Source organism: Sorex fumeus, unplaced genomic scaffold, assembly GCF_029834395.1.
Source record: "Sorex fumeus unplaced genomic scaffold, SorFum_2.1 ptg000047l, whole genome shotgun sequence".
In the NCBI taxonomy this organism is placed as follows: domain Eukaryota; kingdom Metazoa; phylum Chordata; class Mammalia; order Eulipotyphla; family Soricidae; genus Sorex; species Sorex fumeus.
This window is the reverse complement of record NW_026606104.1, coordinates 5,800,191-5,828,135: the sequence shown is the minus strand read 5'-3', so window position 1 is coordinate 5,828,135 and position 27,945 is coordinate 5,800,191. Positions and strand designations below refer to the sequence as shown.

Genomic DNA, 27,945 nt, shown 5'->3' with positions numbered 1-27,945 from the left:
TCAGGCTGAATATTTTATTTCAACAGACATCCCTGGTTTAAAAAAAAAAATCAGAGGCAGAGGGAAGGGTTCAACATTTCATCGCCGGGGAGCAGAGTCTCACTTCCCCTCGGAGGGACACTGCTGTGAGGCTCATCCCCAGTCCCTGCAAGCTCCCGGACAGGAAGGAGCCGGATGTTCTAACATTTGTTAAGAAAAAATCTATCAAATATATTCGTTCTCGCAGAGGCGAGGGCTGGGTCCTCAGGGAGAGTTCCTGGGCTCGGAGCAGCTGGGGTCCCAGAGGAGCAGCTGGCCCGGGCTGCGGGGGTCCTGGGAGCGAGCGGCTTGGGCCTAGAATCCATACTTGGCTTGGGTCTGCCGGCGGCTGAGCTTGTTCTCCGACCAGGTGTTCTTCAGCTCCAGCTCCCGCTCCTTGGCCTGTGGTGGGGAGAAGGGACAGACACGGGTCAGACTGGGCTCTCGCCACTACCAGCTCCCCCATTTACAATCATTTTCCCCTCTTAAAGCTGACGGGGAAACTGCAAACTCCTTCAATGACTGCATTTTCTCTGATTCAAGTAGAAAGGGAAAACCTCAAGAAAGCAAAGGAGAAGTATCTCCTAGCAGAACTAATGGTTCCAGCAAATCCTGCCTCCACCTTGGTTCTGGGTGGGGACAGAGCACACTCTGCCTCTGCCTGCAGGCGCCCTGCCACAACACGGTCCGTGGAGCACTGGGGTAGGAGCACCCCTGAGCACCGGCAACTGTGACGCCAAAACCAGAACCTCCTGGTCCTTCCTCTGCTAGAACAAAATTGGAAACACTCAAATAGCCAGGAACAAATGAAAGCTTGATTGTGGCTTCTGGAAAGGCCTCAGTCACCTGCCCCGGTCCCATGGTGCTGGAGTGGAACTGGCTGCTGCAGTGCGTCAAGCTCAAGGGCCACGTGTGGCGTCCAGGGTGGAACCTCTGAGATGCTCAGGGATCACTCCTGGTGGTGCTCGGAGGAACCATGTGCTGTGCCAGGGATAGAACCTGGGTTGGGTGTGTGCAAGGTAAGCACCTCCTTCCCCACCGTGGTCTCTCTCACACCATGGCTAAGTATAAAGGATAAACTGAGCTGTGATGAAGTAAGCGGGAGGGCTCCAGACCTGCAAGCACCACCCCAGAAAAGAGGCACTTCCACCTCACCTCCTGCACAAGTCACCCGAGGCTTTTCCATTTCCCCAGGAATAAAAATTTTAAAAAAAGCATTGTAATTTCAAGACATTTTTGTGTTTGTTTGTTTCTTTTTTTTGGCGGGGGGTGAGGGGGTCACATCCAGTGATGCTCAGGGGTTACTCTTGGCTGCACTCCTGGATGTGCTTGGGGCACCATATGGGATGTTGGGAATTGAACCTAGGTCAGCTGCATGCAAGGCAAACACCCTACCTCTGGCCCCGGCCCCTCAAGACAGTTTTGGGTATCTGTAGCTTTGAATCAACTATGCTGATATTAGGTGTCAAAGAAATAGAAAAGAGTACTACCAATATCTCTTCATCTGACAGAAGGCAAAAAGCTAGGAAACTTTTTTTATTTAAATAGACTTTTGTTATTTTTTGGGTCACACCCAGCCATGCTGAGGAGTTACTCCTGGCTCTGCACTCAGGAATCACTCCTGATGGTGCTCAGGGAATCATATGGGATGCCCAGGATGGAACTTGGGTTGGCCAAGTGCAAAGCAAGCACTCTACCCATTGTGTCATCTCTCCGGTTCCTAAGTAGATTTTTTTTTTTAAACCCAGATAAACTTGCTACTTAAGAAACCTATATGTGGGGCTGGAAAGTTAGTACAGCATGTAAGGCACTTGCTTTGCAAACAGCTGACCTGGGTTTGATTCCCAGCATCCCATATGATCCCCCAAGCACTGCCAGGAATAATTCCTGAGTGCAGAGACAGGAATAACCCTTGAGCACTGCCGGGTATGGCAAAAAAAAAGAAAAGAAAAAAAGATAAATAAATAAATAACACATATGGTAAACCATTCCATTCCCTTCTCACATGAATGTTTTAGACTGCTGTTTCCAGCAGGTTATTTTGAGAGCTCCTGAGAACAAGAGAAGCAGGTAATTCTGAAGGGCACATTTCCCCCCCTAGTGGTCACGTGGAGAACTCCCCTGTCAGGTCTACATGGATCCTGCCTGTTGGGTCCCTCAGCCCCCTTACCTGATGGATCAAATACGTGATCTGGTGTTTCCTCCGCTGTTGGCCTGTTGGCTGTTCTCCTTTCCTCTGCAAGGAGAAAAAGTCACAGTCATTAATACATAGCAAGAAAAGCCCATTTCTCACAGGCCAGATGAGAAACCCATTAGGCTGTCCCAGCAGCCTGAATGCGAGGTGATCACCCGGGGCTGTTTCTGTGTCTAAGCAGTAGCTTCCCTGAGGTGTCGGGGTACATTCTAGCACCCACAGTGAATACCTGAGCCCTACTTACCTGATGGATAAAACTGTTCCTTCCTCTACATACATACCTGTGATTGAGCTTAAATGTTAAGCACAGTAGCAGATAAACGATAAAACAACAAAACAACTCTAAATAAGAGTTGTGAAAATGCAGTTTCTCCTCAAATATCTTATTGTTGGGGCTAAAGAGACAGCACAGCAGGAAGGGCACTTGCCTTGCACACAAGTGGCTCAGGTTCAATCCCTGGCACCACATATGGTCTCCTAAGCCTCACCAGGAGTGATCCTTGAGCACAGAGCCAGGAGTAAGCCCTGAGCACTGCTGGGTGAGGCCCCAAAACAAAATGAATGGAATCACATATCTTGCTGTATATTTCTGGGCCTTGGTTGACGGTGGGTAACTAAAACACAGACAGCAAAACCTTGGGTGAAAAGGCCAAAACAGGGTCAGAGAAGGAGCACAAGTGTCAAAAGGATTAAGGCATGTGCCTTGCATGTGGCTGGCACCAGATCCAGATCCCCATGGTCTGTAAGAAACATCATCACTGACCACTAAGCTACTCCAGGAGCCCTGAGCTATACAAGGTGCACCCTAACCACCACCACCCCCAAAAAGGGAGGGAGGGGGCAAAGGAATTGTGCAGGAGCTTAGAGCACCTTGCAGGCACATGGTCCTAAGTTTAACTCTCTAGTGGTCTGTCCCACAGGCAACTCCCAGCTACACACACTGCCAGGAACCCATCAGTGCCACGAAACAGAGGTGCAACACCAGCAAACCCGGCAGCTAAAGAGGATTGCAGGCACCATGGCCAGGAAGTGTGACCTTGGTGAGGATGGCCATGGCTTGTGTGTCTCGACTGAGAGAGCCAGTTCTGGTGAGCAGGAATGACTGAAGGAGCGCAGAGCTCGATGAGCTAGTGTGCTGTGAACCCCACGACTGGCACAGGCGGGCATCACAGCCACCGCATATGTGCCGCCCATGGTCGTCACAATAAGGAACACATGAGGAGTGATAGCACAGTAGGTAGGGCATTTGCCTTGCATGCAGCCAACATGGCCGACCCGAGATCGATTCCTCCGCCCCTCTCGGAGAGCCCGGCAAGCTACTGAGAGCATCTCACCCGCACGGCAAAGCCTGGCAAACTACCCGTGTTGTATTCGATATGCCAAACACAGTAACAACAAAGTCTCACAATGGAGATGCTACTGGGCCCGCTCGAGAAAATTGATGAACAACAGGAGGACAGTGACAGTGACAGAGGACAAAATAAGGAACACATGAGGTGGGGTGAGAATATAAATATAAATCTCAGGCTGGTGAGACAGTCTAGCAGGTAGGATGCAGATTTGCAAGCTGCAGACCCAGGTTTAATTCCTGGGACCACAAAGGGCTCCCGGAGCCCTACCAGGAGTGATCCTTGACACAGAGCCAGGAATAAGCCCTGAGCACTGCCGGGTGTGGCCAAAAAAAATACCCAAACAAAATCCCAGACGAAGGCGTATGTCTGTGTGCTTCAAAAGACATTTTTTGGGACCCTCTGGCGGGACAGCTCAAAGGACTAAGCACATGACAGAGTCTGGGTTTGAGCCCCAGAACCACCTGGTCTCCTGAGCACCACCAGAAGCGACCACCCCCACCCCCACCCCAAGCAGACCTGAGGGCAGCCCCTGAGCACCAGCAATGTGGCCCCCAAACAAACGTTTTTATTAAACCTATGATGCAAAAACAAATACAAAAACAAAACCAAGCTCAGAATACTTGCCGAAAATAGCCAGCAAATATTCCCGCTAGAGTGGAAAGAGTCTGAGGTGAGGCTGTCTTGTTTCTTGGGTATTCCTGCCCCGCAGCAAGCCCTGCTCTGCCCTTGCTGACATCTGAGAGCAGCCGAGTGCCCACAGCTTCCAATAGCCTAAGTGCCAGGGCCCACACACCTCCTCTCCCTCCAGGCTTTCTCTCAGTCCCTCTCCTGCCCATCTGCCCCTACCGTTCTCTTCATTCCCATCTGCTGTCCCCAGTCAACCCAGATAGCTGGCCTGAGTCCTCCTGCTGTGGATCACAACCCCGGGGGATGACACCCACCTCCCTCATTTTAAGTGAACGTTTGCCCTCCAGGGGCCAGGGTGGGACTCAAGTGGCAGAGCACATGAGTAGCATGTCTGAGGCCCCCAGTACTGCATGCCCCCAACACCCAACAAAAGCACTGCAGGTTGTGTCCCTGTGGCTCCTGAACACTGCAAGGCCCACCCAATGGCATGAGGACCAACATGTCACCCTGCAATTATAAAAAAATAAAACAAAAAGAAAAACCTCGCTCCAGCTCTGAAATTCTCTAGCCCCCACCCACAAGGCACTGAGCCCCTAACCAAACTCTGATGCAATCGACTTACTGTCAGAGTCTATATTGGTCTGCGCTTTGCTTCTGTGGTTTTTCTGTCCTCTGCCAGAGTTGTCTCAGACTGGAAGCTCCTTAATTGGCCCCGCCCAACTCCCCAAACTCCTCTCCGGAGTCTCCTCAGCACTTATGTAATCAATTTGCAGTGTAATCATTTACACTCAAGTGTCCTCAAAGCTCTATTTCCCAACTACGCTATAAACTCTTCAAAGATGGGAACTGGAGCTTTCTCTTCTTTAAAAGAATCCAGCTCAGGGCTGCAGCAGGGACAGCGTTTGCCTTCCACGTGGCTGAGCCGGGTTCGATTCCCAACAGAAGTGATCCCTGAGTACAGAGTCAGGAATTAGCACTGCCGGGTCTACCTCCCTCAACACCCCCGCAACATAATCTAGCTCAGTACAAAGAGATGGTGGTAAGAAGCCGAGAGCCAGCAAAGAGCAGACTGGAACTCCTTAGCGTAACGCACAGTGCACTGAAAGTGCTGGGTGAAGAAGACGGACGGCCCAGCAGTGAGCAGGGAACAATAGCAGCTATTACTGGCCATGCTACCTTTGCCCTCCAGCTCGCAGATGCTCTCCTGAGTAGTCTTTCCAGGAAACAGGCGTGGAGCTCCACCACGCTAACCGCAATTCTGCGCTCAGTCCTGTGCAACCACCCACACTCACTCAGTTAAAACCAACGGCCACACTCAGATGGCCCTCTGTGGCCAGAGAACAAAGCAAAAGACAATGGGAGAAGAGAAGGAATTAAAGGCCTGACCCTGGCCTGTCCAGTACTGGGCTCCGGTCCGGGGCTTCCCCACCTTCTGCACCCCTGCAGCGGGCTCCTCAAAGAGGACACGTGTGGAACTCAGCTCCCAGGTACACAAACGCTCATCACACTGACTGAAGCGGAGTGGCAGGAGTGCGAGTGAGCAACAGGAGGGGCAAAGCATTTGCAAAGACTGCGGCTGATGCAAGAACACACCAGGGAGGAAGGAAAAGAGGAACGGCCTGTGAAGAACCCAGAGAGGCCCGCAGGGCTGGGGTTCAGGCGAGCCCACCCAGATGTTCTAAGTGGATCCCAGCTCCACAGGATGCAAGAGGAAACGGAGGGGGAACTGGCTGGCCAGGCAAGCTGCAGCTCCTCAGCCATCTACCCATCTGCCCATGGCAGCGGGCCCAGAAACCTCCAGCCCTGTCCACCGAGCAGCCAGGCCCCACCAGACTGGAAGAGGACAGATCTGCCCAGAGCCACCCAGGACGGCCAAGCTCTCTCCGCTTACTTTGCTGAACGACTTCATGGTTTTCTCTTCTGTCAATGACTTGGTCATCCACTGCTGGGCCCCACTGAGCTGATCATCACCTTTGATCTCCACAAAGTTGATCTCTTCCCGCCCTCGATTCCTCTTGCCCTGCAGCCGCTTAAACTGCAAAGGAAAATTGGGGTGGGGGGGAGATTGGGGGGTTGGGAGAGTTTAGTTTAGGGACAGCCTGGTGACTCCCAAGCCCACAGCAGCCACTTCCGTTCCCTACCCACCCTTGCTACCAGACAAAAGACTGATTCTCAGTTCTCCTGGACAGGCGAAAGGGGTGCCAAGAGGTGGGCCCAAACATGAGCGAGCACAGAGAACCACTGTGCAAATCTGTGTTCAGGTTACAAGTAAATTCTAGATATCCATAAAGCAAGCAAAAAAATGTGTTTTGGGCTGGAGAGATAGCACAGTGGGTAGGGCGTTTGCCTTGCATGTGGCTGACCCGGGTTCGATTCCCAGCATCCCATATGGTCCCCTGAGCACCACCAGGAGTAACTCCTGAGTGCAGAGCCAGGAGTAACCCCTGTGCATCGCCGGGTGCGACCCAAAAAGCAAAAAAAAAAAAAAAAAGTGTTTTGTATTTTTTTTTTTTGGTTCTTGTGGCACAGCCGGAGGTGCTCAGGTCTTACTCCTGGCTTCTGCATTCAGGGAACACTACTGCCAGGGCTTTGGGGTCCCTCTGAAGTGCTAGGGATTGAACCTGGATCACTCATATGCAAGGCAAGTGCCTTATCCACTGTACTATTCCTCTGGTCTCCGCAATTTTCAAAGAATTCAGGGCAACAACAACAAAAACCTGCCAGTTTGATCCTTGGCATTGCATTTGGTCTCCTGTGCACTCAAGGAGTGATTCCTGAGCAGTCAGCGTGGTACCAAAAAAAAACCAAAACACCAAAACCAAACCAAGCCTGGGGATGGAGAATACAGTGGGGTAAGGAGCTTGCCTTGCTCACGGTCACCCAGTTCAGTCCCCAACACCACAAAGGATTCTCCGAGCTCTACCCAAGTGATCCCTGAGTGCAGAGCCTAGAAAGTCTTAGGTAGAGTGAGGTGGGATCCAAAAAGCAGACGGGGGGCCAGAGAGTGAGCTCCAGGGCTGAGCACTTGCCTATCACATTAGGTCCTGCACTGACGGTCCAGCGCTTCCCAGAGCACTGAGGCAGGGAGCAGCCACGGAGCACCACTGGCTGCCCCCACCCCAACAGAATCATCAAAAATAATACAGTGCTCTCAAATAAGAGTCCACACTCCAAAGGTCGTCCCCCTCTGCCCCCCACCCTCTCACACTGCGCTCCCTTCCGAGGGGTCACAACTTTCTACCTGCATGTGGGGGGAGTCATGCCTTCCTCTCCTGATGCTGAGGAAACAGCGAAGTAACTGTCCCTTCCCACCCCAAAGCCATTCTCCCCGTCTCGTTCTATGTCGAGGCCAGCTGCATTTTGGTGAGGCCCATCTATCACCCAACTCAAAGACCGATTTCATGGGCTCCCTTGGCAGGCAGATACAGCCACGGGACCTGAGTCCACCAGTGAAACAAGTGGAGTGTTCCGGAAGTCGCCAAGGAGGAGAGAAAAAGGTCCCCCTCTCCCTTTCTCCACCCTGCTGCAGATGGGGTGGCTGGAGTGTGATCGGACAGCAGTCACCGTGCTGCTCTGACTGACAAGAATAAAGGCCAGGGGAGGTCTAAGCGTGCAGGGCTAAGGTGCTTGCCTTGTGTACGACTTACCTTGGTTGGGTCCCCATCACCACATAGGGTATACAGGGTACCTCAAGGAGTGATCCCCTGGGGCTGGAGCAATAGCACAGCGGGTAGGGTGTTTGCCTTGCATGCAGCCAACCTGGGTTCGATTCCCAGCATCCCATATGGTCCCCTGAGCACGCCAAGGGTGATTCCTGAGTGCAGAACCAGGAGTAACCCCTGTGCATCGCCAGGTGTGACCCAAAAAGAAAAAAAAAAAGGAGTGATTCCTGAGCAGAGTCGGGGCTAAGACCTGAGCATCACTGGATGCTGTGGCCCAAACACCAAAAACAAAAAACAAAAACAAAAACCCTTAAGAAACAATCAGCTGCCTGCTGCGGACCCCAATTGGTCCCGCACATACCAAGGGTCACTCCAGAGCACATAAGCACAAAAGCCCCTAAGCTGGGTCTGGCTCCAAACTCTCCCAGGAGAACCAAAAACAACCAGAATACACGGGTTGGAGCAGGTCACTTACTGCTTCGTCATCGATGAAGGAGGCATCTGGGGCGATTTCCTGGGGGGGCACCAGGGCCGGGTCCTGGGCAGGGTAGTAGCCACCACTGTAATAATCCTGTAGGCAAGGAGGGAAAAACACACCAACTGAGGAACCAGTGGAGGGGAGAATGGGGCCTGCCCCAGGGAGGAAAAGGCTGGCACCAGAGGCAGAGGTCCCACTGTACCCACACCCCCAGCATCAGTGGCCCCTCCTTACCCCCCTTCCAGCTCAGGCTCCCTGGCCTCTCTGAACTGCACCCCAGGACAGGAACTTGGCTGCCAGCATCAGTTTGCACCTGACCCTTCGGCTGCTGCCCCCACCTCCACTGTGCCCTCAGTCCTGCTCCTCCAGCTCCTAACACCCCAAGGAAGTACACGGTGCCCATTCCCCCTGCTATTTGGGGAGAAGGCCGGTTATTAGCTGGGGGGCCGTGGGTCTCTAATGGAAACTATGATGAGGCCACTCTAGAATTTACAGGCAGGAAAAAAAAAACAAGTTCGTGCCAACAGGTGTTCTGGGCAGGAGTCTAACGACGCCCACTCAGAAACGAGCTGTCCGGATGTGGCTGCAGAAAGAAAAATAAGATTTTTTGGTTTTGTTTTTGGACCACACCTGGTGATGCTTAGGGATATTACTTCTGGCTCTGCACTCAGGAATTACTCCTGGAGTGCCAGAGCAACCATTTAGGATGCGAGGGATTGAACCCAGGTCAGCCGCATACAAGGCAAGCACCTTACCCATTGTACTATCACTCTGGTCCCCAAAATAAGCCTAATGCTAAATAACAATCACATGCAACTCTGGAGTGGTTATAATATAAATTTCCTATTAAAAAATTTAAAAGGGTGGGGCTGGAGTGATAGTACAGCGGGTAGGGTGTTTGCCTTGCACGTGGACGTCCCAGGTTCTATTCCCAGCATCCCATATAGTCTTCCAAGCACCACCAGGAGTAATTCCTGAGTGCAGAGCCAGGAGTAACTCCTGAGCATCGCCAGACGTGACCCAAAAAGAAAAAAAAAATGCTAAAGGGGGTGGGGCGTAGAGATACTACATCAGGTACAGCATTTGCCTTGCACAGTCACCCCATACTGTCCCCGAGTACCACAAGGATAAGGCCTGAGCATTGCCAGGTGTGGCCCAAAACAAAAACAAAAATTTTCAAGAGGCCAGAAAGGTAGTATAGCAGGGAAGGTACCTGCCTTTCAAGAGGCAGGGACCAAAGTTCAATCCCTGACAATGTCTAGGGTTCCCCAAGCCTCACTAGAAGTGAACGCAGGGTGAGACATAAACCCCGAGCATCGGGCCGGAGCAATAGCACAGCAGGTAGAGCGTTTGCCTTGCACGCAGCTGACCTGGGTTCGATCCTCGGCATCCCATATGGTCTCCCAAGCACCGCCAGGAGTGATTCCTGAGTGCAGAGCCAGGAGTAACCCCTGAGTATTGCTGAGTGTGACCCAAAAAAAGAAAAAGAAAAAAAAACCCAAGCATCACTGGGTGTGGTCCCAAAATAAAACAAAGCAAAAAAAAGTTTATAATATGGACTGTTACTGTGTTTGGCATGTAGAATACTCTCGGTAGCTTGCCGGGCTCTCCGAGAGGGGCGGAGGAATCGAACTCGGGTCGGCCATGTTGGCCGCTTGTAAGGCGAACGCCCTACCGCTGTGCTATCGCTCCAGCCCAGAGAGATGCTCACCAGCTGAGCACAGGCTTTGCTCTCAGGAGGCCCAAGTTCATGTCTGGCACCACATGGTCCCCCACCCATACCTGCAGCACTGCCAGGATTGTCCTGAGCATTGCCAAGTGTGACCCCCAAACCAAAGAAGGACAAAAAATTTACCATACGGAGCCAAGAATGTAACCCAGTGGTAGACTGCGTGGCTCACACATGAGGCCCTGGCATCCATCCCCTGCACTACATTAGAAGAATAAAAAATCTACACTACAGGGACCTGTAGGACCTATATGTAGAGCAGCAGGGCGCTTACCTTGCATGTGACCCACCCAGGTTCAATCCCAGGGACCCCATATGATCCCCTGAGTCTGCTAGGAGAGATTCCTAAACTCAGGAGCCAGGAGTAAGCCCTGAGAAGAGCCAGGTGTGGCCCAAAAGCAAAAAGGAAAAAAATCTACAATGCACTACAGCTAAGTTGCAGAAGTTAAAGAAGAGAGTATTTTATTCAGGACTGTTGAATCTATGGGTTTAAAACTGCACGCAAGAATTCCAACTTGCTATTCAGTTGCTAGATGTAAAGCAACTGTTTCCTAAGACTTACATAGGGTTTTTGTTTTTTGGGTTTTTGTTTTTTTTTGCTTTTTGGATCACACCCAGCAATGCACAGGGGTTACTCCTGACTCATGCACTCAGGAATCACTTCTGGCGGTACTCGGGGGACCATATTGGATGCTGGGAATCAAACCCAGGTTGGCCACGTGCAAGTCAAACGCCCTATCCTGTGCTATCGCTCCAGCCCTGCATAGGGTTTTTTTGAAGAGGGAAGAACAGGACCCAAATTCTTTTAGGCTGGAGGCACTTGCCTTGCATGTGACCAACTCAAGTTTGAAACCTCAGCACTATACGTAGGGCCCCCAGAACCCTGAGCACCTGGCAGAGTGTGGCCTAAAAACAAAACAAAAACTCCTCTCATCTTCCTCTTTCCTTCTAACAATGTTGAGTGGAAGATATATGATTCCTGATCTGTCTGTAGGATACAACTAGGTGCAGCAGCAAGTATTTAGGATGAATGACTGTCTTCAAGGTCTGGTCTGAACTGGGTGCCCCTGGAGCCCAACCACCCAAGTCCCTGCCTGTACCCTGCAGAAAGCTAACCCACCACTCACTACTCACAGCATCAGAGCGGACGGAGGGGACTTACATGCGCCAACCATCCCAGATGAGTCGGGCCACACCCTGCAGCTGTCCCTGAGTCCTGACGCCTGCCCTGTGGCGGAAGCTCTGAGTGCTGGGAAGGCTCTTTGAACCCACTCATGGTCAGGCGTCCACCCCAAAACAAAGCTGATCGGTGCTCCCAAAAAGCCCAAGGAGAAGCCCCCACAATCATTTCCTGAACGTGTGCTCTGTTCCAAGCACCGCCTAGGCTAATGGGAAATTTCCTGCACCCCAAGGAAGCTGCTGTTCTCCCTTTTATAGTTGGCCCTGGGAACTCAAGACAGCCAGTTCAGTAATTCGGCCAGATTCTCACAGCCTGAGACTCAACCCCCAAACCATGCTAACCCCATTTGCAACCACTGTGCGAACCAGGTCCCCCACTTTCCTCATCTAAGGGACCCGTGCAGTCTCCAGACCCCTCCTCCTCTCCTGCCCCCACCCCTGCCCACAGTCCCTTCGCAGTACTCTCCACTCGGGGAAACTCCTCAGGATTCACTCCCACAGGAGTCTACGCCCCCCTCGCTCACATCCATGACTGGGGGCGACCCTGGGTCTCCACTACAATTGGAGACTGCACTTTTCCCCACTGTGACCCTCCCTCTTCCCACCAGCTCCTACGGTGAGACTATTTCAGAATAAAGGCAGCGGGCACATGGGTTCTACCCATTAGAGTTCAAGATTTCGGCGACTTGATTGACCCAATTGACCAAACAGGAGCAGAATAAAGGTGGGAAGTATGTCTTGAGGTTAGAAAGCTACAGGAAGATGAAGATACTCAAAGACTCATTCCTTTGGCCAAAGTGATGCCCCAGAGGACATCTCCGCTGGCTAAGGATGCTCCTGGGTTGTCAGGTTGCCCGCGGGCCTGCTACGCACCTGATAGTAAGCACCAGCGGCATTGGCGTCGCCATATGTGGAAAACTGATTATAGCTGTAGTCTTCCCCAGGCTTGGGCACCCAAGGGGCCCCACTTGAGCCTGCTGCCATCTTGAATTCAAGGGGGGCATTGGCGGCATCGTCCTGGAAGGCTGGTTCCGGCTCCGTGCCTGGAGGCAGCTCTTCGGGGGCAGTGGGCATGGGGTAAGGGTATGGCTCGACTCCAGGAGGCTCAGCCTTGTCAGGGAGGGAGAAAAAGTTCTCGGGGGCCACTTCCTCATCGCTGTCGTCCTCCTCCTGTGTGATCTGCCTCGTCACCTGCAGGGCAGCGCTCTTGGCAGCAGCCTTGATGGCCGAGGGCGATGGGGTGGTGGTGGTGGTCCCCACCACGGGGGCCAGCGAGGCGGGCTTGGTCTTTGAGGCCTGTCTGGGGGGCTTCAGGTCCGAGGAGCCGTCCGGGGGTTTCCGGGAGAAGGCATGGGGCAGGAGCAACCTGTTAGTCTCTTTCACAGTCAGGTTTTTAGGTTGGGGAAGCAACGCAGACAGACCGGTCCCCTCGCTGGATCCCTGAGGAGCCCAGGCGGATGTGAAGGAGGAGGGAAGAAAGACAACAGGTGAGATACCATGACACGTACCATGGACGCCAAGCTCTGTGGTGGCACCTAATTTCTGACCTGCACCCGCTCAGGCCACCCAACCAGGCTCTTCTGCTCGATGCTCTCTCCAAACTAAGTGCAGTGCTGCCTCTGCCCGGCCCACTGCCCTGTCACAGATCCTCACCGGACTCGGGTTTCTTGCAAATACAGGCTCCTGATCACGCATATTCTTTCTCCCCAAAAAATCAGGGCTCGGTCCAGCTCATCACTCCACCTCTCTCCACGTCCCAAAGGTACTGCTCTTACAAGGAACTCTGGGCTTCTGTGGGATGGCGTCTCAGTCCAGAATAAGGCGACGTGAAGAGTGACACTCTCACGTTGTCCCACATTCCCGCCCTGCCTCAGGAAAGCCCCACAATTGGGGCATGCTGGGCAGGTTTATACAAAATTAACTTCAACATTTCACATTTTACTTTTCAAATCAGCAGAGCCCATTCAAATCCTACAGTCTGGAAGTTTCTCAAATTCACCCCAGGATGTCACTCAGGGGCAGAGCGTGTGCTCTGTGTCCTAGGATTCCTCCCCAATAACTCAAAACTGAAAAGAACCTGGGGCCAGAGCTAGTACAGTGGGTAGGGCACAGCTGACCTGGGTTCAATTCCCAGCACCTGAGATGGTCCCCTGAGCCTGCCAGGAGTGATCCCTGAGCATAGAAAATAATAACAAAACAACAAAAACTGAAAATCCTTAAGGGCCAGAAGGAGTTCAGTGGGTTGGCACACAGGCATTACATGCATGAGTTCCAGCTCAATTCCCAGCACTGCATGGTCCTCTCCTGGCATTTTCCAGAAGCCATTCCCAGGTACAGGGCTCGGGAAAAAGACCCTGAGCATTATCAGGTGTGATCCCAAAACCAAAAAACAAAACAAATAACAAATGGCTCTCCAACTCTGCTTTAAGAACGTTTAAGGGTCACTTGTCACTTGACCTATCTGGAGGGCTGTGGGAGGTGCCACTTTGAAAAAAAGAGAATGGAAGGGGTTGGGGTGATAATACACAGGGAGGTATTTGTCTTGCACAGTCAACCTGGGTTCAATCCCCGGCATCCCAGAGGGTTCCCCTAGCCCGCCAGGAGTGATCCCTGAGTGATTCCTAGCAAATCCAGGTGTGCCTGAGGGTGGGGTGGGGAAGAAATGGAGCAAGACCCCCATGTGCCTGCAGTACAGGTGCAGTACAGGTACATGCAGACAAGGGATGCCCAATGAATAGAATAAGACTTCTGAGTCCTGGGGCCGAAGCAATAATACAGCAGGTAGGGTGTTTGCCTTGCATGTGGCAAAAAAACGAATAAACAAAAGAAGACTTCTGAGTCTGCCAAGGATTAGTACAACAGGTGGGACACTTGCCCTGCACACAGCAAACCCAAGTCTGATCCCCGGCAATGCCATGGGTCATCTGAGTCCCACCAGACCTGAGCACAGAGTCAGGAGTTAAGTCCTGAACACACCACCAGATGTGGCTCAAAACAAAACAAAAAAATCTTCTGAGTCCAGCGGGTCCGGCAGAATTCTGACCCGGAAAATGGGCTCCTGGGCTGGCTGTCCACATCCACAGGATTGGTCTCTGCAGAGCCAGAGGCTCAGACTCTCCAGAACCAGATGCTGCAGGGCTGGGTGGAGCATGTCCTCAGCTGACACAGCGTGTACTGACACTGGAGGTCACTGCCACATCCCTTTGCAAAGCTCCATCCAGCTCTATCCAGACCAGTCCTAAGAGCCCAGCGCCCAGCCCCATTCCTCTCTGATCATGGGCTCTTAACCCTCCGGGCCTCTGAGCAGTGCCCACCCTTCTCAGGTGTCAGGTACCTTCTCTGGGAAGCCATTCTGCCAAAAGAACCACTGGCCACATTCGGTCTCCCTGTATCAGCTCCTCCCACTGTCCCACTAATCACCATTCCAACAGGACACGGTTCACTCTGGCCACTGCCTAGCTTTCCCAGTTAGGGGAAAGTTAAAGCCTCCCGGTAGTGGGAGAGACATGCTCAGAGCCAGAGGAAGGGGCAGTTTCAGCCTGAATCCCAGGACTCTGGGTCGGTGCTGCTCTTCCAGAGACGCTGAGTGGGAAATCAGGGAGCATGGCTCCCAGACACACAGCAGACCAGGACACACTGCCTAGGAGCCAGAATGAAGGCACTGGGCAGGGGTGGAGGCAGCAGACGGCAGGGCAGACCGCCCAAGGCTGGCCCTGCTCTCCTCTTCAACCCAGATAACACTCTCGGTTCATTCATGTGTAACAGAGGTAAAAGGGGCCAGAGAGCTGGGACAGAGGCAAGGCACCTACACAGAATATGGTAGGATATGGCACCGCCAGGGGTCACTCCTGAGCAGAGCCAGGAATAGGCCCCAACCCCAGCACTACCAGGTGTGGGACACCCCCCAATTAAAAAAAAGATAATAATGTCACTATGACTTAGGCATTGAATAAAGGATTAAATCAATCCAACGCTCTGAACGGTATCACAGAAAGTGCTAGTGAAATGCTTATTTTGCAGTTTTCAAAATGTGATGGGGAGGGGCTGGAGCATTTACCTTGCATATAGCCGATCCAGGCTGGATCCCCAGCATCCCATATGGTCTCCCAAGCACTGCCAGGAATGATCCATGAGTGCAGAGCCAGGAATAACCACTGGGTGTGGCCAAAACACAAAACAAAGAACAAAAATGCTACAGGGAATGTAAAACTTTTAGGGCAAGAAAGGGACAGAACAGTGGGTAACGCACTGATCTTGCATGCAACTAACTCAAATTTGATCCCTGAGACCCTTTATGGTCCCCCAGCACTGCCAGGAATAAAACCTAAGTGAAGCGCCAGGAGTAAGTCCTGAGCACTGCTGGGTGTGACCCCAAAACAAAACAAAAAGACTAAAAACTTTCCAAGACACATGTTCCCTAACATTTTGATCAATCATTTATTCCTTCCTAAATGGTCCTTTGACCTGAAATGCAATGAACCAAATTGAGTTCCGATTCATCTCACTGCCTGGCCTCCCCGGGAGGGAGCTGGGGAACAGTGAGGGAGGGCAGAGAAGCACCAGGCCCGACACTACCCAGGAAGGCAAACCCACACACCCACAGAGTCAGCGCTCAAACAAACACCTTCGTGGCTCTGAGCCTGCTGAGAAACCACTGCCCATCCAACGCTCTCCCTCTCAGGGAGCACCTGGGAGGAGCAGAAAGGGTTTCTAGATAGTGCCAGACTTACCTGAAGGACAGTTTTCTTCTTTGTGGGCTCATCTTCCTCAGAATCTGACTAAGAGAAAAAGAAAAGGACGTAAGGTTTTAGTTGGAGGACAAGGGCACAAACACTCCAATGAACATACACTCATACACAAAAAAGGGGTGGACAGCGGTGGCCACTGTCTGAGCTCCACCTCCACACAAGCACCCATCATGGCCCCCACAAACAGCTGCCGTGAGCTCCTCTGGTCACTTATCACCCTGCCCCCAAAATCCACTATACAGTCCTCCTTGCACTCACACCTAGTACTTAAATGTAGACTATTTCCTCTCGCTTTGTCTTCAGTGAAAAGAAAAAAGCACTCCCCATTCTTTTTCCTATAAATCTGTCCACTCAAAGATGAATGGGTTTTGGCCCACAATCTTCCCCAATCTCAGCTTCACTTCTCAAACCACTTATAAAGAGGACATAACCACAGGGCTAGGGGAGGTCCAGTGGGATTAAGTGGTGTGTTAACTACTCTTCTATGAGGCATTAAAGGTCAAAGTCATTGGAGAAATCCATTCCCTCTCCAAGTATGATCTATTGTCTGCCAGACAGAGCTGCCCGTGTCCAGAAGAAAGAAGCAAACGATGATGGTGAGAACTTGGGGAACACAGGATGTCAGCTGTGTCACCCCTCTGAGTCATCATGACTGTCTGCAACACCAGCTCTCACACTGAGCGTCACTCAATCCCAATGCAACACCATCTTCTATTATCAGGATGCTGCAAAGCACGTACGAATAGTAAGAATTAATGATTTACTTTGAAAAGTCAAGCCCAAAATCCAGAAGTTAAAGTATTTCCATCTTGTCTAGGGGACATAGGTTTGAGCATCTAGAAAAAAAAGACAATGCAAGGGACTGGAGACATAGCACAGGGGATAAGGCACTTGCCTCACATACAGACAAGCCAGTTTGATCCCTGGCACCAATTACGGTTCCCCAAGTACCACCAGGAGTCAGCCCTGAGCATCACCAGGCGTGGCACCCCAAACAAACAAAAATATGACTAGTGGGGCTGGAGCGATAGCACAGCAGGTAGGGTACTTGCTTTGCGTATAGCCAATCAGGGTTCAATCCCCGGCACCTTATATGGTCCCCAGAGCCCACAATACGTGATCCCTGAGTGCAAAGCAAGGAATAAGCCTGAGTATCACCTCACCAAGTGTGGTTCCAAAAACAAAAACACAAGGATCTGTCTTGGTACTTAATATGGGGCCAAGGGAAAGACAGTATAGAAAAGGATAATCTACTACCAATATGTAGGGAAAAGGATTCAATTTTTCCTTTAATTCATAAACTACAAGGCAGGTATAATTTGTGTTTGGTTTAGGGGGCTCCCCAGCAAGATCTGGGGGCTATGCCTGCAATTCCTCCCCACCTGAAGGTGGAAATGATAGCAATCCATGTCATTCTGATACTCTGAAGGCTACATGAGCTACTATCTGCCCAAACACAGATATGATAAACTAAAACTTTTTGTTTTGAGGCCACACAAGGCAGTGCTCAGGGGCTTACTCCTGATTCTGTGCTCTGGGATCACTACTAGGAGGGGACCATACGGGATGACAGGGTTCGAACCCTAGTTGGCCACGTAAAAGGCAAGCACCCTACCTGCAGTACTATCACTCCTGCCCCTAGATAGATACACTAAAGTTCTATAGAAACATTAAGAATTAATCTCCTCATCCCAGAGAGAGAGAGAGAGAGAGAGCACAGGGATTAAAAGGTGCTGGCTCTGCATGCAGCTAACCCCTCTCACTAGCATATGGTTCCCCCAGGCACTACCAAAGATCACTCCTGAACACAGAGCCAGGAATAGCCCCTGAGCATCACAGTGTATGGTCCAATGTATCACCCCTGCCAGATTGTCCAATTCAACAGAAGAAAAAAAGTTAAGTTCCAAGCATCAAAATATTTTTGACCTTTTTCAGGGATCCAAATGCTCACAGCCACAGGGCTCCCTTATCTTTAACTCCCCCCTCCCCCCTCAACTTCCCCCTTTCAGGAGAGCAGAGAACTGGCTCACTGGGGCAGGGCTGTATCACACCCCCAGGTACATTTAAACTTCCCCCAGGGAAACAATCTGAAAAGAAGCACATTCTATCCCTGTTAAGGATGATTACATTTATAAAATCACACAAACATATCCTAATTTTTTTTTAGATCCCTGGCAAACAAAAAGTGGCTACTGTCAAAGTGAAAGTAGCCTGTCCCCCCAGCTAATGGAGCTGGAGGCCAGATCAGCTGTGGTTGGAGAATTCAATTTCTCTTTAAAATATCACAGAGCGTTTCCATTAAACTGACAACCCAAGTTTAACGTTTAAAAACATATTAGCAAAAAAAAAAAAAACCCCACCTTATTACTTCTGGGTTTGGAGTTCTACTCAGACTCCTCACTCATCATTCCCTCAATATCTTATACAAATTTTCTGAACCTCACTATAAATCATCGCAGGATAGACTCTAAATAGGACAGACACACTGAAACAGAATCTAAAATAAGATGCTCAAAAACTGCTGATAAAGAGCAAAAGGGTACAGTGGGTAAGGCACTTGCCTTGCACACAGCTGACCCAGATTCGATCCCGGGCAACCCATGTAGTCTCCGGAGCCCACCAGGAGATTCCTGAGAGCAGAGCCAGCCTGAGCACCACAGGGTATGGCCCAAAATCAAACCAAAAACATATGCAGATGGGGCCAGAGAGATAGTACAGCAGATAAGGTGCTTGCCTTGCACACAGCTAATCTGGGGTCAATCTCCAGCATCTCACACAGTCCCTCAAGTACAATCAGGAGTGATTCCTGAGTTCAGAGTCATCATTGGGGGAAGTACCCTCACCACCACACCAAGAAGTATTTTGTGCAGAGGTCAGGGGAGATTGCACAAAGACCTGGCACACATGCTTCGCCAGTGAGAACTATGGGTTTGATCCTCAACCTTATATGGCAACCAGTACTGGGCACGTGTGACACCACCCCACAACCTCCCCCCCCCAAAAAAAGTATTGAGTCCCTTAACCTTTAGGTCATGACTATTCCCCTCTGAGGAAAGACAAATAAATCTTGACCTGAAAGCTGGAAATCAGGGCTACGAGAAATTGTCACTATTTGAGGGGAAGACAAGGCAGGGGACTGGGAGAAGGTGGGGGGACAGAACGGGGACCTCCCTTCGGCCCTGAGAGCCAGCCCTGCTAGAAGAGGCTGGAAATAGGAACTCACAACAGGAAGGGTCCAGGATGCCACTCAAAGCACTTCTGGACATGTGGGAGGGGAGCCCAACTGGAAACTTAATGGGGCACAGAGGCTCGCCAAGCAATTACTCAAACACGTCATGAACAAAAAGAAGTTTTGATTGGTTCAAGTAACAAAAGCAGGGTTCAAGAAGCTCCCTGGAAAGGCTCTAGGAACTGGGGCTCGAGCATTGTCTGCTGGGGCAACAGAGCTGAAGGGAATATCCACCTGTGATGAGCAGTGCAAGGTGTAACCAAAATTCCCTTGCCAGGGGGGAAAAAAAAATTATCAGATGCTTAATGCTGTACCCTAAACCCTCCAGTCATTCTGGAGGGGAGTCAGAGGGAAAGAGTCACTGTCTGGGAAGATTCCTTTCAGCTCCCATAAGGCACTGCCAGAAGCAATGGGCTTCTCAGGCACAGTACTGAACTCAGACAGCATGAGCACAGAAGCCATATCAGGGTTTTTCCCCTTTAATTTGTGGTAAAACGGATAGAAAAAAACTTTTTTTTTTGGTCTTTTTGGGTCACACCCAAGCGATGCTCAGGGGTTACTCCTGGTGGTGCTTGGGGGAACCATGAGATGCCAGGGATCAAACCTCAGTTGGCCAGCCAAGTGCAAGGCACTCCCCGCTGTACTACTGCTCCAGCCCCAAAGCTGCCATTTCAAAGCATGCAATTCAGGGTCATTGGCACACTCAAAGTTGGAGAACTTGACTCACCACTATTGGAGTACTACTGCCCCAGAGCAATGTTTGAACCTATTCAACAATCACTTCCCATTCACCTTCCTTCAGGACTGGAATCTTTCTCCCTTCCCCTACCCCCACCCCCTAATTGAACCACATCAGGACAGTGCTTGGTGCTTACTTACAGATTGCTCCTGGCAGGGCAGGGAGATTTTATACAGGGCCAGGGATTGAACCCAGGTTGGCTGTGTGCAAGACTATCTCTTTCTCTCTAGGAATTCACCTACTCTGGCATGGCATGTAGTGAGGCCCAGCATTATATACCCTTTTTGATTCTGGCTTATTTCCCTTAGTTTAAATCTTCCAAGCATCATTCCTGTTGTTTCACATACCAGAATTTCCCTCCTCTGAAAGCAATGGGACAATATCCCATTGTATGTGTGCAGCCCACAAAGTTCATCTGGTCCTCTGTGCTGGACCCTGAGACGCTAACCCCTGGGCCACTCAGGAAAACCCGAGTCCCTGTTTTCCATGTCCATCTTGCAATGAAACTTCAAGAGCCTGTTCATTCTAACTAATGTGGGGCTGGACAGTACAGCAGGTAGAGACCTTACTGTGCATGGAGTCAACAGAATTTTGATACCCAGAACCCCACAGGGTCTGCCCAAAGCCCAGCCAAGAGTGATCCCCAAGCAGAGCTGGGTATAGAGGGTAAAAATTCTAACTTTTCAAAAGACTACGCAGCTTTTTTCTCAAGAGACTGAGGAGTCAACTCCCAGTGACCATGGGTCTGAGTGGGGCTGTGCCCCCGGGAGAACAAGGCTGGAGATTGCTGAGCTCAGAAGCAGGTACTCAGACCTAGAGGCACAAACTGGTTTTCTCTCAAGAATAAAGTGCTGGGGGCCAGAGAGTTGGTACAGGGGGGAGGTGCTTGCCTCACACACAGCCAACCCAGTTTCCATCCTTGGCACCATATAGGGTCCCCCAGGCACCACCAGAAATGATTCCTGAACACAGCCAAAAGCAGGAGCTAGGTTGTCAAGTGCAACCCAAACACAAACAAAAAAGGATAAAGTGTTTAGGAGCCAGATAGTATAGTACAGGGGTTAAGGCACTTGCCTGGCATGCGCGGATCCCAGCACCATGATTCCCTAATCACTTTTTTTTTTTTTGCTTTTTGGGTCATATAACCCGGCGATACTCAGGGGTTAGTCCTGGCCCTGCACTCAGGAATTACTCCTGGCAGTGTTCAGGGGATCATATGGAATGCTGGGAATCAAACCCGGGTTGGCCGCGTGCAAAGCAAATGCCCTACCTACTGTACTATTGCTCCAGTTCCCCTGATCACTCTTGAGCACAGAGCCAAGAGCAGCCCTGAGCCCCCAAATAATAGTAATGAAATATAACAGAGAAATAACTCAAAGGGCTGTAACACAGGCTTTGCAGGAAGGATCACGGGGAATGATTCCCAGCACCATGAGATCTCCCAAGAACTGCAAGAAGCAACCCCAAAGCATAAAAACGGGAGCTGCCTCTGAGCACCACTGAGTATGACAAAAAGGAAAAAGAATCAAGCATTGCTTCTTCAAGAGCCCAAGAGCCTCGATAGCCACCACTGTCCTCTCTGCAGCAGCTGCCAGCAGTGACAAGACACACCCCCCGAGACTGCTGAGCAAGAACGGAAACAGACATTTTCCATTAAGCCAGGCCCAGTGGGATCTGCTAATCTCTCAGTGCCTCATTCCCCATGGCAGCCTCTTATCTTCCCAGTCTCCCTCTCCAAAAAGCAATCACTAGCTGCAGGGCCAAGAGCCAAGGAGGAAATAAAGGCCCAGAGCAGACCAACCTCCCCCCCCCCAAAAAATAAACCCTGCAGGCTCTGAATTCTAATCACTACCCAGCCTCTGCTGTACCCCAATTAGTCAGATTCATCAACTCTGATCCCTGGTCTCCTCCAGTAGCTTCTGCTTACCCCTTTTCAGCTGGGACAGCATTTTCTCTCCCTTATTGCCCTCTTCAGCGCATCGCTGTGCGTTTCTATTTCTGATCACCATTTTTAGGAGGCCCTGACACACCAAAAGATACCTAGTTTCAAACACTTCTCTGCTACTCCCAATACTGTGGTTTTGGACACACTACCTGATCACTATTTCGACTGTAAACAATGGAGACTTCATGGGATCACCTTAGTATATGTCTGAGAGAGACAGATGCTGAGTTGGAGCCTGAGAATGGGGTACGTTTCTTCCTTCCCCTTTGTATGTAGGGTTAAAACTTAGCAGAGCTGGAATAACAGTACAGCGGGTAACACGTTTCTCTCCTACATGGCCAACCCAGGTTTGACCCCCAACACTGCACATGGTCCCCCAAAACCCGCCAAGAATGATCCCTGAGTGCAGAGCCAGGTGTAGCCCAAAAGCAAACAAAAAAACTTAGTAAAAAGAATGCTAAAAAAACATTGCAGTGGTTAAGGGTGCTTGCCTTGCACACAGCTGGCTTTGGTTCAATCTCCAGCACTCCACATGGTACCGAGCCCGCAGGAGTGACCCCAGAGCACAAAGCCAAGAGTAAGCCTGGAGCACCGTCAGGTATGGCCCCAAAACAAACCAAAAAGACCTTAACTAAGGAAGTACAGAGGTTAAGGTGCTTGCTTTGCATGTGACTGACCCTGGTACAATGTCCCAGGCAGGATTAACACACACACACACACACACACACACACACGAAAAATCTTAATTAAATCTACTGCAGCCCACTGTAAAGTTTAACAGAAATGACCCAAATCAGTTTGGGTTGGTTGGTTTGTGGTGCTGGGTGTCCAACCACGAGGTTCCATATGCAAGGCAAATGCTCTACCACGGGGCTATATCTCTGGTCCTGAAACTACTCATTTCTAAGACAGTCTGGCCTCACAACTTCAAATGTCCACTCTAATGTAAATGCTCTGAAAGCCCAAGCAACACTCACACAGATAGCCCAACCTTCTGTTTACTCTAGAACTCATATTCTATACAGAAAATCCCCACCGAACACATTTCTTCTAGCTTTGGCCCACTGTGTTCTCATTTTAGAAGTCTGCATCCCCTAATTTCATGAAATCAACAAATGATCAATATTTGGAAACAGCATGGGTGGAAGTAAGGGCCCAGAGGAGGGCGTGTGTTTTATGGATGTTCCTAATTCCTCAGCAAAGACAGAAGCAGGCTGATGTCATGAGGAGCCCTGGAGAGAATCTGGTACTGCCCGCCCCCTGCCTGCAGCTCAGGGAGGTGCTGACCCAAATCAAACCAATCCTGTCTCTCAGAGAAAACCAGAGTTGGGACTAGGATGACAGGATGATAGTTCAATTTAAACTGCTTAAAATGATAACAAAAAAATCACTAGGGCTGCATCCATAGTACTGAGGTACGGTGTTTGCTTTGCAGGGGGTAGAACCTAGGCCTAGTCCACAGCATCCCATATGGTCCCCCCAAGCCCTGTCAGGAAAGATCCCTGAGCACAGAGCCAGGAGTAAGCCCCGAACACCACTGGGTATGAGCTACAAACCAAAAAATAAATAAATAAAATAAATCAATCACAGTTGCAGGTCACCCTCACCTGTACCCAAGGGTAAGCAGTGGACATTGGTCTGTATCCACAGACCAGTGCCAGGAGCATAGGCTCCCAGCAGCCCTTCAGTTCCTAATTTCAGGAACTTTTGCATGTTCCTGTCTATTTAGGACATACCACCCTTTAAACTAGCTGGAACAGGGCTGGAGATGGTACAGTGGGTAGGGCAGCTGTCTTCCTTATGGCGAACTTGGGCTTGATCCCCAACATCCCAAACAGTTCCTCAAGCATTGCCAGGAGTGATCCCTGAGTACAAAGCCTGCAGCAACCACCTAAGCCTCACTGGATGTGACCTAAAAACAAAATTAACACTAGCCAGCACTGACCTAATGGTGGAGACCCATCCAATCAAATCAAGCTTCCACCTGCTCAATCTAGGGGCCTATAGAAAGGGCACCACCTCCCAGCTGCCTGAGCCCACCAGGCCTTCTGGAATCTTCCCCGTTAATGAACAGTCTGGTAACCCCCTGCAAAACACACCTGCTTCCTCCAGCTGTGTCCGCCCTCTGCTGCTTCCTTACCCACACTACGATCATCTCTCATCTGAATCTTGCTCCCTCCCCCCAGGCCTTTCATCCTGTGATCAGAGAAGCCTTCCTCCATTGTGCCCCCAGATTTATGACCAAAGGCCTCAGCAGGGCACCAAGGCCCTAAACATCTGGTCTCTTTTCCAGGTCCTTCACATCTTCCTCTGCCCACCATGAACTCCCCAAAAAATGCACTCTGCTGCTCTCTGCTCTGCACTCCGTCCTGGTGGCTCTGGCCTCCTGTCAGTTCTGATCTGTTTGGACATCATCTCCCTAGCTGCTGGTTGAATGCGTGCTGACAGGCTCCTTCCATGGCCCCAATTCGCTCCTGGTTCCTCGCTGGCTAGAATGAAATCTATTCTGTGGGCTGTCTCCTCCAACAACCCAGAAGTCCCTTAGGGCAGGGTCTATGAAAAGGGCAGAGCAGCAGCCGATACCAAACGAACAAAGGACTAAGAGTGCAGGGTGAGTAGTTTCTGCCTCAGCACCGAATACTCCACAGACAGTTAAGGAGGGCCAGAACGATAGTACAGAGGGTAGGGTTCTTGCCTTGCATGTGGCCCACCCGGGTTCGATCCCCAGCATTCCCATATGGTCCCCCATGCACTGCCAGGAGTGATTCCTGAGTGCAGCACCAGAGCCAGGAGTAATCCCTGAGCATCGCCAAGTGTGGCACCAAAAGAAAAAAAAGAAAAAAGAAAATTAGTTAAGGAATTTAACTGATGATTCGGTCCTCAAAAATGTTGTAGGAGCTAAAGGCCTACTTAGCGCAAGAACCAGGGGAAATGGAGGAAACACAATCACTTTAATGATGAAGGGCACCTACTTCCACTGACCATTTTTCTTACGTTACATCGCCCAGGGTATTATGTGTTCAGAGAAAATTACCAACTTGAACCAGAACAAAAATGGGAAACTGAACCAGCTGAGAGTTAAGATTAGGCTTTATTTTAATAATCCACTTTGTAGTTCATCTCAGGACTTCAGTGAATGATACTTACAAAGGAGGGACAGAGGAGAAATCCACAGGGCTTTCGGCCACTTCAGCCAGCCTGCATGGAAGATTCTACCACCTCTACTAGCAACTTTAAAGCGACCTTCAAAACAGGCACCTTTCACTGAGGAAGAAGGCAGGCTGACTCAGCACCATCTTCCCTGACAAAACAATTAGGCTCAGATCTAGTTTGGGACTAAGAGAATCCTGAGGAAATGAGCTCGATCTCACTTCGAATTTTTTGTTTTGGGGCCAAACCTGGTGGTGCTCCGGGATCACACCTGGTGGGACTTGGGGACCATATGTGTACCAGATAGTCAAGCCGAGTTGGCTGCATGGAAGGCAAGCTCCTTAACTACTGTACTCTCTTTCCAGCTCCTTGTTTAGAACTTTCATTCTTACAGGTTATATCAAGGCCAAAACATATCTCCGAGCAGCAAGAGAAAAGTTTTTTTGATCCCAGACTTAGAAATGATAAGACTCATGTGAGATATCATTTCTCACCTGATGAAAGGGGGATGATGGTATGGAGGACAGTTTGGAAGAGGACAGTGAAATTAGTATTGTGAGGAAAATTTGGGAACTTTCCTCCAAGAATCCACATGCACTCAGGTTCCTTCCCTCAGAAGACACCCAGGCAAAACTCTTCAGTACATAATACTTTTAACTATTCTACGTAGTGTCTTAAATTAATATCAGGAGCCAGAAAGATAGTACAGCTAGGAAGGCACTTGCCTTGCATGCAGCCGACCCAGGTTCAGTCCCTGGAACCCCATATGGTGGCCCAATCCTGCCAGGTGCGATCCCTGAGCACAGTCAGGTGTGGTCCAAAAATAAAAAGGAGAAGAAAAATAACAACTAGGGTAAGGGCCAGAAATGCTAAAGGTTTCATCCACAGTACCATCTAAGGTTCCCTGAGCCCTACAGGAGTGATCTTTGAGCACAGAGCCAGGAGTAAGTTCTAAGCAGTGCCAGGTGTGAACCAAAAGAATGAGAGAGAGGAAAAGAAAGAACTAGGGCCAGCACAATGAATAAAACAAACGAGCCAGTCTTCATGGAACTGGATACCAGACAAGAGGCGATGAACTACATCCTATCTTACATAAGGGGAAAAACGAAATCAAAGAAGGTAGATGGGGAGGCTGACAGGAAGCGGCACTTTTTTGATTTGGGGGTCCCACATGGTGGTGCTTAGGGCTTACTCCTGGCTCTGTGCGCAGGGATCACTGCAGGGAGAGCTGAGAGGGTGGTCACTATGTGGTACCGGGTTGAGCCTGGGTCAGCCAGGTGCAACGTAAGCGCCTTCCCATTACACTTATCGACGAGGCCAGGGAAGCTGTCGTTTCAACAGGAAGGCTCGAAAGGCCCTGGGTTTGATTCCCGTCACTGCAAACAAGAAAGGTAAAATAAAGCAGGCGAGGAAGTTCTGCGTGAGAACAAGTCCTCTGAATGAAAACTTGATCTAGGTGAGAGACGAGACATTAGGGGAGGTGCAGGGAGTCGCAGAGGGCAGAAGTGCAGAGCCATGTCCAAGTCCCTCTCTGGGCATTTCACACGGAGGGCAGGGCAGGGCAGGGCAGGGCAGGGAGCTGCTTCTTGCGGGTGACCAATGGGCCAGCTTTCCAGAATCAAGCCCGGCGGTCCCCAGCACACTTCCTGCCCCAGGCTTCACAGTTCACAGCTGCCGTCCCCAGAGCCCTCGCCGCGGGTCTGCCACGATGCCAGGCTCTGACTCCGAACACCGAGCTCGGGGCTTCTTGGGGGTCGGTCGGCCCACCGCGGAGCCAGCGTCTGCCGACGGGGCTCCCACACGCCTGCTCCCCGCCCCGGGCCCGAGCCCCCCGCCCCGCGTCTTGGGGTGGGGGGTGGAGGGGGGGGGGGGGGGGACGCCGCCTGCAAGGGGACGCAGGTGCAGGCGCCCCTGGGCTGGGTGTCGGCGCCAGGTCGCTGCAGGCGACTCCAGCATCTAGGGGCTCCGCTGGGGCACGAGCCCCACAAGTCCCAACGTGGCCGCGCGGGTGTCCGGTTCACGGGTGCCCCGTGTCGGAAATCCGAAAGCTCTGGAAGCAAACGAGGCGTCCCCAGGAGGGCGCCCAGGAACCTCCGGAAGCCCCTCCGAGCGCTGCGCCCAGGCCCGATGGACAGTTTGGGGAGCCCCCCGCCCCGATACTCACATCCCCCTTATGCAGTTCCGGCGCCGCGATCTTCACGGGCTCGGTCCTCTTCTTTGGCTTGGGGAGCCCCAGAGGGGGCCCGGCACCGCCGACAGGGGGGGGCAGGCTGAGGCCGGGGCCGCGGGGCGCAGGCAGCCCCCGCCCCAAGCCCTCCCCGACCCCCGCCGCTTCCACAGGGCTCACGCCGGGAGGCGGGGGGAAACCTCCCAGGCCGAAGGGCAACGGGGGAGGAGGCTGGAGCCGGGGGTCTCCGGAGGGAGGGGGCAGCAACAGCGGCGGGGGGAAGGCGGGGGCCATCATCTGGGGAGGCGGGGGTAGCAAAGCCGGGCCCTTGGGTGCAGGAAGAGACGCGAACAGGCCCCCCAAAGTGTGCCCAGATGTCGGGGCCGCCGCCTCCTCCTCCTCCTCCGGCTCGGGCTCAGCCTCATCCGGCTCACTCTCCTCGCTGCTGGCGTAAGCAACCAGCGACATGGCGCCTCCCGCCTTTGGGGCGCCCTTGCCGGCAGACAGGCCTATTTGAGGCCGGGGATGCCCGGAGGCCTAGTGGGCCCCGCCACCCGGCAGGCCGGGAAACCGAAAAGCCCGCCTTCTCCGTGCTCTGGGGTTAGCCCCGGCAGAAGCCCATGGAAACGGGTGATTTCCACCAAGTAAGGCTTTCCTCTTCACTTAAGCTCCTAGTCCAGCACAACTACACGCAGCTAATGGCCGCCGAGTCACTCCGCCTCCTCGTC

At 51.5% G+C, this 27,945-nt stretch overlaps 1 protein-coding gene across 1 annotated transcript; it reads right to left on the bottom strand.

Moving 5' to 3' along the window:
- On the bottom strand, positions 1–27,945 carry PRCC (proline rich mitotic checkpoint control factor). The gene is made up of 7 exons (XM_056122846.1): positions 27,215–27,945; positions 15,970–16,017; positions 12,113–12,679; positions 8,329–8,424; positions 6,083–6,226; positions 2,189–2,254; positions 1–420 (listed from the first exon to the last, which is right to left on the bottom strand). Exons 1-7 carry the CDS (start codon positions 27,683–27,685, stop codon positions 334–336), a joined length of 1,479 nt encoding a protein of 492 aa, XP_055978821.1. The 5' UTR covers positions 27,686–27,945; the 3' UTR covers positions 1–333.